This window comes from Siniperca chuatsi, linkage group LG24 (genome assembly GCF_020085105.1).
Source record: "Siniperca chuatsi isolate FFG_IHB_CAS linkage group LG24, ASM2008510v1, whole genome shotgun sequence".
Lineage (NCBI taxonomy): Eukaryota > Metazoa > Chordata > Actinopteri > Centrarchiformes > Sinipercidae > Siniperca > Siniperca chuatsi.
Window position 1 is genome coordinate 4,776,310 of NC_058065.1, and position 11,102 is coordinate 4,787,411.

The 11,102-nt window shown below is 41.0% G+C and overlaps 2 protein-coding genes across 2 annotated transcripts in view; both read right to left on the reverse strand.

Annotated features, from left to right (window-relative positions):
- Positions 1–1,768: 1,768 nt before the first annotated feature.
- On the reverse strand, positions 1,769–6,086 carry zgc:113142 (uncharacterized protein LOC503524 homolog). Its single transcript, XM_044188450.1, has 4 exons — positions 4,362–6,086; positions 3,164–3,316; positions 2,935–3,068; positions 1,769–2,370 (listed from the first exon to the last, which is right to left on the reverse strand). The coding sequence occupies exons 1-4, from the start codon at positions 4,714–4,716 to the stop codon at positions 2,005–2,007; spliced, it is 1,008 nt and encodes a 335-aa protein (XP_044044385.1). The 5' UTR covers positions 4,717–6,086; the 3' UTR covers positions 1,769–2,004.
- A 395-nt stretch (positions 6,087–6,481) lies between these two features.
- LOC122872443 overlaps positions 6,482–11,102 on the reverse strand; it is a 59,636-nt gene continuing 55,015 nt past the window's right edge. Inside the window, exons 20-21 of the mRNA XM_044188691.1 lie at positions 7,341–7,436; positions 6,482–6,937 (exon numbers count right to left, since the gene is read on the reverse strand). Of these exons, the coding sequence (XP_044044626.1) occupies positions 7,341–7,436 (96 nt within the window). The 3' untranslated portion in view covers positions 6,482–6,937. The remainder of the gene's footprint in view (positions 6,938–7,340; positions 7,437–11,102) is intronic.

Consider the following 11,102-nt stretch of genomic DNA (forward strand, 5'->3'; position numbering starts at 1 on the left):
ACCGACGCCCAACAGACCCTGGTCACACCTAGGAGTGGACTTCATCACAGACCTCCCTCCATCAAACAACAACACCTGTGTCCTGGTTATAGTGGACCGTTTTTCGAAGTCCTGCCGACTCATCCCTCTTCGGGGACTACCTACGGCCATGGAGACGGCAGAATGTCTCTTCAACCATGTCTTTCGATACTATGGGATACCTGAAGACATAGTTTTCTTTCTCCTCTGGTTACCATCCCCAAAGCAACGGCCAGACGGAGAGGAAGATTCAGGATATTGGGCGTTTTCTACGTACCTTCTGCCATGGCCATCAGGACTCTTGGAACCAGTTCCTGGGCTGGGCCGAGTACGCACAAAACTCGCTGCGTCAACCATCTACTGGACTCACTCCCTTCCAGTGCGTGCTCGGTTACCAGCCTCCTCTCTTCCCATGGTCTGGGGAGCCTTCGGAGGTTCCTTCCGTGGACTACTGGTTCAGAGAGAGCGAGAGGGTCTGGGACGCAGCTCATCGGCAACTCAGAAGAGCACTCTGCAGGCGCAGTCTGACGGCCGACCGTAGGAGATCCACCACTCCGACGTACCTACCTGGCCAGAAGGTCTGGCTATCCACACGCGATATCAGGATGCGCCTGCCCTGCAAGAAGCTAAGTCCCAGATTCATTGGTCCCTTTACCATAACAGAACAAATCAATCCTGTTACATACAAGCTTCAGTTACCACCACAATACAAGATTCATCCTACTTTCCATGTATCACTGCTTAAACCTTTCTATCCCTCTGTCTCCGTCTCCACAGAGCCTGGCGATTCGGCAGATCCCCCCTTACCGCTAATCGTATACGATGGAGCTGCTTACCGGGTCAGTGAGATCTTGGAATCCCGACGCCGTGGTGGTCTCCTGGAGTATCTGGTGGACTGGGAGGGTTACGGCCCGGAAGAGAGGTCATGGGTTCCCCGACATGACATCCTCGATCCCTCCCTTTTGACCGAATTCCACGCTAACCATCCGGACCGACCTGCCCCCCGAGGAAGGGGACGACCGCCACGACGTCGGGGTCCTCGGTCCTCAGGAGCGGGCCGTGAAGGGGGGGGTACTGTCACAGACACGCCAGGCTCCACCTCACCTCAGCCACACCGCTCCTCCTCACCTGAATACTAATCACCTGCACATGTGACTCATCACACACCTGGTTGCAATTAGCCACTACTATTATGCCTATTAGCCACTACGATTTATAGCCACTATAAATCCCCACTCCTCACCTCAGTCAGTGTCCGGTCTCGTTCGCTCGAAGGTTAGAGCTACTCCTTCTACCTTCAGTTAACCACGGACTCTCCTACGACGCTACGCCTTGATCACAGCCATCCAGCGCTACGAACCCCTATCCAGACTCCAGTCTTCTGTGGGTGTCGGTTCTCACCCAGGGACAGTATCTTCTCCACTCATATAGACTCTCTATTCATCTCTGTACTCAATAAACTCTCGAAATCTCCTTACCGTTGTCTCCGGTTGGTCTGTCTGTAACATGTACAGTGTGCACATTATGTATATGACTATTAGGGTTTATATATAGTATGTGTGTGATATTAGGTATGCTGTATATGTTCATGTGTATGTACATTATTTTTTGAGGAATAAAAACATTGGTGGATCAGAGGGCATATAAGCACAGTATTAATAATAATTACATTAATAATGAATAAATGATACGAAATAAATACAAAAGGATGATTCATGATAACTTTTATTCCAACAGAGAGACAGTGTAGAACAAATAAGAGTCATGAAACCATAATATTCAAAACAGTTTTACAAAGTTATAATCATTACATATTTATTATATATGTAATGATTATAACTTTATACCTAAAACACTTATCTATTTCAAAGGTGTTTTACAAATATAGGGAATTTATAATGGAAATATAAAGGACAGAAAAAGCAAAACATTAAATGCAGTTTCCCAGGCCAGTTTCTCTGTTTCTTCCATTACCTCACTACTTTCTTATTTAGTGTAAAGCATTTCTTTTCTTTTAGCATACATGGAGCTGAGAGAAAACACAGCATCTGTGAGGACGGTGGGGAGAAAAGGGAAGAGCTTGAAGAAAAACATATCCATCACTGAGACCAGCAGGTATCTGTGTTTAGGCTGAGCGGACGTGACCGCATGCAGCATGGCGTTGATGACGAGGTCGCTGTTCTTGAATCCCGACCTGCATGTTGACGTGAAGTACTCATTGGCCAGCTCAATGTACTGTCGGTTGAAGATTTGCTTTCGTTCATCGTCTAATTTCTCCCAAACATTAAAACCAGTTTTCATCTTCAGGATGTTGGTGGCTTGGCTGAAATTACCTGGCTGGATGATGCTGACCTGAAAGGGAGGAAAAAAACTGAGTTAGATATTGAATTAGTCTCAAACTATGCTTTTATTGCTACAACACAAACTTAAAGGAATAGTTTGGTCATTTACTTTAAATCTCATATTTGTGCACAAAAATGAAGCTACCACCAGTAGCTTAGCTTACAATCTCAAAATTATGAGATAGTATCTCATAATTCGAGTCAAATTTTTGACTAAGTACTAGGTTTGATATACTAAGCAAGTCAAAAATAAAGTATACTTTTAAAAATTTTTTGATTTTAAACCATAAAGGAGTTTTTATTTTTTCCAATCCTAACATTCATCCAAATTTTTTCCTTTTTTTTGGCAGAAATTAGCTTCCATACATATTAAAACTGGATAACAAGAAATTGTCTTCTTTCTTGCCAAGACATACTGCAGCACTGACATGAAAGTACTCAACTCTGCACAGTGTAATTAGAAAACCTATTTCCTATGGCAGGCATCATATTTTATCGCAGACTTCCCACAATGTTACGCCTCATGCTTCAGAATGTCATGGGATTTGTGTGTGGTTTTGCAATGCTATCGTACTTTCACACCAAAACTGGCCATTTCAACCCTTAGGCAATCGGCAAATGCCTCCAGTCCTCTCTTTGACACACTGTATGCTCCCATGTTCAGGCAGTTGAAGAAGGCAAAGATGCTCGACACGTAAACCATCCGACCTGCGGCAGTTAGGAAACATAAAACATTAATTTTTAACCTTAAAATCACTACAATAAAATGTGAGGTGACAGGGAAATGTAGCCGTTGAGCTAACCTTTGGCGGCACGCACCAAAGGTAGAAATGCAATAGAGGTCCTGATACAGCCAAACAAATTGATGTCGACCATGTTGCGGAAATCTTCAACAGTGCTCCATTCGATCTCGGCCCAATCTGAGATGCCAGCGTTGTTCACAATTGCCCACAGACCTGACAGCATATGAAAGTCACAGGTTGAAGTCACAAGTTATTCTTCAGAAAGAGACGATGCAATGAGTTAAAATGAAGGTCAAATATGTACATGTGTATTATACTTACATTACTGAGCAAATATTTATGATTAAACACGTATTCGTGCAACCACAATGAAATAATCAAATTTGCATCCAATGTAAATCCAACAATAATCTCTATTGAGACTGCATGAAAAGCAAAACTGTAAGCAAATTACAGTCACAATGATGCGACATGTTCTAATTCTATGACTTATTAAGACAAAATTTAGAAATCTTAAGTCTAAGTTTTGAGATAGTAAATCACACATTTTTACTTTGTTAGTCAAAATGAGCAGTCAAAAACGTTTTTAATATCTTAATTTTTAGTTTATTTATTATTTATAGAAGCCCATTTCCAAAGAAAAATACTCATGGTAAATAAAAATTATGAGATAGTAACTTTGAGAGTGTTAATAAAAATGAGGACTTAGTGTATAAATGTGACTCACATTTATTTATGGAAGCCCACTTTCAACAGGAAAAAGAAAAAAGGGAAAATTTGGGAATTATAAAAAATAATAATTATAAAAATATTATTGGTAAATCCAAATTATTTGATAGTAAGTTCTAATTTGAACTCATTATTAAGAATGAATATGCCGTGTTTTTTTCGACTTTTTAAGTCAAACTTAAGACATATTAAGTATCATTTTGAAATTGTAAAGTCAAAAACAATGAAATAACTGGTCACAATTTAAACTACAACTACAATCAGATACACAAAGCTATATCATGACTTAGTATCTCATAATTTTGATTTAGAAAGAATTTTGAGATTTGTCGTTGAAATTAAGTAATACTAAGCCACAATTGTTTCATAATATCATTAATTGATAAGTCATAATTTGGACTTTGTACCTCATAAGTATTTTCTTTTCATGTCAATTTAATCTATTTCATTTTTGGAAGAAATGAGCTTCCACACACATTATAGCTGGTTACAAAAGAATTTTTTTTTTTACAGCATGCTAAACCCTCACCTTTCTTTGGCAGGTTCTCCTGGACCATCTTCTTCGCAAGCTGCACCTCTTCATCACTGGTGACATCCAGCTTGAGGATTTTCAGATTACTGGAGCTCTGTCTGGCCAGGCTCTGGGCACCGGCTCCTTCTGGAGACAAACACCCAGCAAAGACCACAAACCCTTTGTGATCCAAACATCGAGCCAGCTGGTGTCCGAAGCCGCTGTCACAGCCTGTTATCAACACAGCGTAGCCGGAACCATCCTGCACATGGCTGCGGCAGTGGTGGGAAACCAGCTTGGCAAGGACGAAGAGCAGCATGGCAGAGATGAGGACAATGCAGATGATTTGGCCGATGAAGAAGAGCGTGTTCATGCTGGTGAAGCGTCTGTGAACCACCTAGTCTGAGGAGTGTCTGCTTGTGCTGCCTACTGCACAATATATGCCTGTTCAGAGTACAGCAACAGTTCATTGTGAGGGTTGTTTGTTTTTCCTTCAGATGCCCTAGGGGGAATTTCACACAATTTGCTCAGGTTTTCATGTAAGAAACATCTGATGTCCAAGAAGCACATCACCTGCTTGCTAGATGTTCTGGTCTGTCTTGATCTTGTGCAACATGTAAAGAGGGCCACCCACAACCATGGGAATATATTAGATTTGGGTATCACAAGGGGTATTGAAATAGATATCTCTGATATCACTGATGTTCCTGTATCTGACCATTTCTGTTTTTCTTTTATGCTACTATGTCTGCATCACAACAGTGTCATGAGTCTGCTGTTGTAAAGTGAATCCTCGATAACTATAACAGGACTAGAATTTTAGATATTATGCATACTTTTCCTCCATCGAATGCTTGCTCAGTTAATGATCTAATGCATGATTTTAATAATAAGTTGAGGTCTTCTTTTGAAACTGCTGCTCCTCTAAGAATTAAAAAAATGACAAGTAGCCCACAAATCGCCTTGGAAATCTGCTGCTATTTGCCAGCTTAAAGTCTCACATGAGAATTTACAATAATGCTGTCAGAAAAGAAAGACAAGCCCACTTCTCAAAGATCATTACTGATAACAAACACAATCCCAAAGTCCTCTGCTCCACGATCAACACCCTTTTGAACCCATCTCCGGCCTCTAGTTTAAATGATCAAGGATCAGTTCTCAAATGTGAGGAATTAGCTTTATTTTTTAAAGAAAAAAATCGACACCATTAGATACAGTATTATAAATGCAGATTCATCAACTCTCTGTGGCCTGCCGGTGGTTGAGCCTCCATCTACTATGACATCCTTTAGTTTGACAACAGATGATGAAATTGGTGTCACCATTAACAAAATGAAGTCATCCACATGTGCACTAGACCCTACCTCCCTGTTTAAATCCAGCTTTAAGTACATCTCCCATGAAACAACAAGAATAATCAACACATCTCTGCAGTCAGGTACCTTCCCCTCTGCTTTTAAAACAGCTCTAGTAAAACCATGAAAACACTCGTTACTGATCTGGGAGTGGTTTTAGACATCATTTTCCCAAGAAATCTGGTGAGGCTGCTTTCTGTCTTTATGGCCCTAAACTGTGGAACTCCCTCCCCTTGGATCTCAGGACAGCAAACTCCCTTGGTCTTTTTAAAAATAAATTAAAAACCTCTTTTTAACTTGGCTTTTAATTTGGATTTACGTTCCTGGTATCATGTATCAAACTGTTCATTTATTATTTTTCCTCTTTATATTGCCTTTGTTGTTTATTATTAATTTTCTTTGCCACATTATCTGTTCCCACACACACACACACACACACAGTCACACACACACACAATACACACACACACTAATATAAATCAATGTCAATAGGTTTTGATGCCAAAAACAATCCTGGAAAGAAAAACACACACACACACACACATGAATAAATGACTCAAACTCATTGTTTGTTTTAACCCACTCCCTTTATTATTTTTTTGTTTTTCTATGCTAATAACAATAATAACATAATAATGGTACAACAGCATCTCTCAGTGTAATAACAGCCAGTTTTAACTGATAATCTTCATTTATAGTAACTTCAATCCACTTTTAATCATGATTCACTTCATTTATTTCCTTCCACTGGATCTCTAAACCTCTTTCAGCAAAGCTTCTTTCAAACTTCTTTTAACTTCATGTCACTAAAACACAGAAATTCTGTTTCTGCATTCACTAGGTAGCATTTAGGCTGTGTGCATTTAAAGTAGGCAGTTAACATTATGGAAAGGAAGAAATTATATATATTTTAAAAGAACCCACAGAACCAGGAAGTAGTGCAGATAGTAAATAAAACCCTCTAAACCCTTCTTTGATTATTTTTCTTCTTCACTTCTATTATTTCATCACAGATTATCTTCCATTTCAAAATCTCATTAATAAGTTGCATGAATCAGTGGGTTGAATCAGCACCCCACAGATTCTGCAGAAATAATATGTAATATCTCAGGTGGGTCAAATGAAGATCGGTGTTATGGCAAATATATCTGGTTTCACAGCAACAATAACTTCAAACATCCTTTCAAAGCCAGTGAGATTTCAGGCTCCTTATCGGACGCAGGTTCAGTCAGGAATCAGCTGAGAAGACAACCAGACAAAACTGAGATTCAGCGTGATTTATATTTGGTCTCTGATGTAGGAAAATATCAAAATTTGAATGACTCCTTGACCTTTCCTCTAGCGCCACCCACAGGACAAACTTTACATGTTTAGCTCCATGAAAAGCTACATCACCAGCATGATGTTGTTCAATCCAACCTTTCTCTCTCAAATGTCTTTCTGGTTAGTTACTAAGATCAAAATTCAGTCATTAAAAACAAATTAAATTCAGGAAGGTGTGAGTCCTCTTCCTCTGGGTTAGGATACTTCTGGAGCCCTCTCAAATATTGTGGGAGCGTTTTAGACACACTTCAGATCCAGACTTTACTCTGAGTGGCTTTATACATACCATGTAATGAATCAAAAGGGGAGCTGTCTTTACCTAGTTACTCCAGGCCATAGTGATGAGGGCTGGGCTTTCATCTGCATATTTAGACCTGGAAGATCTGCGCCTCCTGAGAGCACCTGTACCGCAGGACTGTAAGACAGAGAGGATGGCTAGAGTTCAGGCTTCAGACTGTGTCGGCTTTATGAAGATCAGCAGCACTTTGTGAATATTTAGCTTTTTGTATACAAATATTATAGTATCCCTTTAGCATTATGTATTAATTATATAGCACAGAAACAAATCATCGTTTCAAACAAGTTGATTTAAATTGAAAACAGGCTGAAATATTGTTGACACACAGCAAAACAAGGTCTTTAGGACAGAAATGATTTTGTAACATTGGAGTTTTACAAAGTACTAGAATCAGCTCCACCTCAGCCAGCTACAACAGCAATGCTGCTCACATATTAATGCATCAATGATAATAATCCTATAACACCATGAAAGGAACCATTCAGCATAACGAGTACTTTTACTTTTGTTAAAGTACAATTTGCTGATAATACTTCTGTACTTATGCAGGACTTTTCCTTGTAATGGAGTATTTTTACATTGTTGTATTACTACTTTGACTTTAGTAAAGCAGTATTTCCTCCACCCTGCTTACCTGAGCACAGGAATGGCCCTGTGTGGCGCACAGATCCAGTTTGCAGTGCAGGTAGATTTCGCCGCTTTTCCCAGAGAACTGGAACATGTTGAAAGAGAAGGAGTTGGATGTTCCCAGTCCGTTTCCCTCCACCTTCACCGTCTGGTCTTCGGGGTTCGGGCATCTGCTCAGAAACAGGAAGACGGTCATGATGACTTCATCAGCAGTAAAGCCACTGACAAAGTCTCAGTTTGAGCTTTGTCTCACCCGTTAATGACGAGGTTGTATCGCAGAGTATCTGTAGGTGACCGCTGGTTGGTTGCCCAGCAGGAGTTGGTCACCAAGGCGACCATGTTGCCGTCCAGGCCCTCCGTCTTGAGCTCCACCCAGATCTTCTGGTTCAGCCCGATCTCAGTGTCCGGCCCGACAAGGTCCGTGCGGCCGGCGTTGGTGTAGGCGTTTATCATCAGAGTGTAATTCCAAACTCCAGATACAATCTGCTGCACCACAGAGCTGGAGAGCACAGACACACACACTTCAGCTGTCTTAAACTTTAACTACAACAAGCTTCAGTCAGCACATTAACAACCAGGTGAAGCTCAGCCAGCCTGCACACACCCATCTTTGATCTTGAAGGCCACGCTCTTGACGTCTGGCTTGGTGTAGAAGCAGGAGAAGTCGATGTATACTTGGTCCTCGCGGGTGATGACGGCGTCCGGGGAGCTGGTACTCATCTTGATGGCGTTCTTGTAGATGATTTGGCTGTCGTTCGTCTAGATTGCGAAAGGAACACAGACATGTTTTCAGGTGAAGAAAACTCGCATGCCTGATGAAGGCCTTTCCTGGAAGCCTAACGTTTCCTGTAAATAACAATATATGGCAGCCTGGCTGAGGCTCATTACTTTGCCATTACAGTCTACAGGGAAGTGATCAGCAAAAACAGCATGTGTGTTTGTACTTGTTGAGAGCAAAGAACTAGAGGAGAGTACCCACCGTAACCTCCGTCCCGCAGGTGTTGCTGCCGTCGAAGCTGAAGGTCACCATGTGGGTCTGCTCGTCCATGGAACCTTTGCACTTCTGGTCATTGAGCTGTAAGGCGGAGTAGTCGATGCCATTGTCCTCCAGCAGACATCCAGCCAGAGCGAGAGTGGCAGAGTTCTTCATGCAGACTGTCGGCTCGCCTGAACACCCAACAGGACAAAGAAGCAAAACCATCACCACTTCAATATGGATTTATTTGGGGTCGGGGTACTCAGTAAGCAACAGCTGGTTTGTGCTGATCTTTTTTTTTTTATTTACAAAAATGTCTTTGATTCGGAGCTATTATGGAGGCACGAACACGTCCCGTTTTTAATTAAACACTAATTCGTGACAAGAGAGGAGCGCAGCGACAAAACCCAAAACAGCTGTGCCTTTGCCAGATGTTTGCATAACTAAAATCAATTGGCATCTTTTAGGTATCAGCAGGTGGTTTTCAGCAGGTGGTCTGTCATTTGTACAATGTTCTATAGAAATATAATCCAGAATATCTGGTTCCTGTTTTTCCTGTAATTTAGAATGCAGATAAGTTAATGAGCCAAACAAATTCAAATTCCCCACTAGCTGTAGTCTGTCAAATGTAGAGAGTTAAAACTTTACATGTAAAGAATTTCTTTCAGAATATTTACTTTGAAAAACATCTAACAACAAGAACTGTTAATCTTCTCATAACAGGATCAAAAAATGATGTACCAAGATAAAAGAAAGCCAACTCTACTGGTTGGTGATATACTATAACAATTTAAATGAATAAATAAAACCACATTCAGTAGCTGTGGTCAGGAGGGAATCATCAAATTGATCCTGATGATTTTGTCTAATGCTGCAGGACGTCTGGATCAACTCTCCCTCTGAAGAAACATTACAACCCTTAACGGTGTCTTTTCATGCCACGGTTGTTGCACAGTACCTAAAGTGTTTGTCGGTTTGTACTTGGAGGCAAAAATGGCCCGACAGTAGCAGCGGGTTCCACCGAGCTTCTCGCCGCAGAACTCATGAGGGCTGCAGTACTGGTCCTGACAGAAGGCCTGAGGGACAGCAGCTACAGACAGACACACAGACACATGATGAGCTTCACTATCAAGTGAAGGATGAATGACATGAACATCTTAAAAAGGTTTTTTTTTTCTTTCTTTATACTTCTAATTTCCACTGCATTTATTTGACAGCTATAGCTACTTGTTACTTTTCAGATCAAGATTATACATACAAAACATGTCATGATCTTATGAAATGTGGTGCATTATTATAGATTTAGTAAAAAAGGTATATTTAAATAACACCAGATTAAAAAACCATTTAAAATGAACATTAAAATGCTGCTTACATTGCTACATATTTCTACTTTAAGTAGCTTTTGCTGATCATTCTGCAGTGTTTACACAGTAGGAAATTATTATAGTTTCTTAAGTAAAGGGCCTGAATTCCATCACCATCATAACGACCAAGTGGAATTAACTAAACAAATATATACTGCACCAAATTTGTATACTAGTACATGCATATCATATATATTTTAAATACATTTAGACTTAAGCTTGTGTTCAGTGTATTTAACCCCAAGTTGCTCTGTTTCTGTCAATAATTCTACTTTCTCTCTTCTGTATGATTCATTTGTTTCAGCCTGGAACAGCAGGCACAAATCAATACATTTTGATTTCCTCTTATCTCATCTCGCCCCGTTTCATCGCATGAAACACAGAAGTGAAAGTGAGTGACGATCTTACAGCAGCCGGCCTTTGACCTCCAGTCCTCCAGCCCGATGCTGCCCTTCAGGTTGCAGGACTTGGCGTAAGCCTCCAAAAACTGGCACTTGAGATCGTCCACCTCTGGGTATTTGCACAAAGTGTTTGTGCAGGCGGTTATGTAGGGCTCCGGGTCAGTGAGGCTGTGGCAAGCAGTGAAGGGCGCCTGCCTCATGAGATTACAGCTGTTCACAGAGGAAGGATGAGAGTAAATGACCAGTTTTCTGAACAGAGTCATGGCACCTCAGGACTGTGTGATAAAGATGACTCGTTCCTGTTTTAAGGCTGACAGCAGTGTTCAGTGTGTGTTTGAATGGGTCAGTTCTTACTGTTCAGTTGCGAGGCTGCAGACGATCGTACTGTCAACGGTGTCGTTGGGCTGGCGCC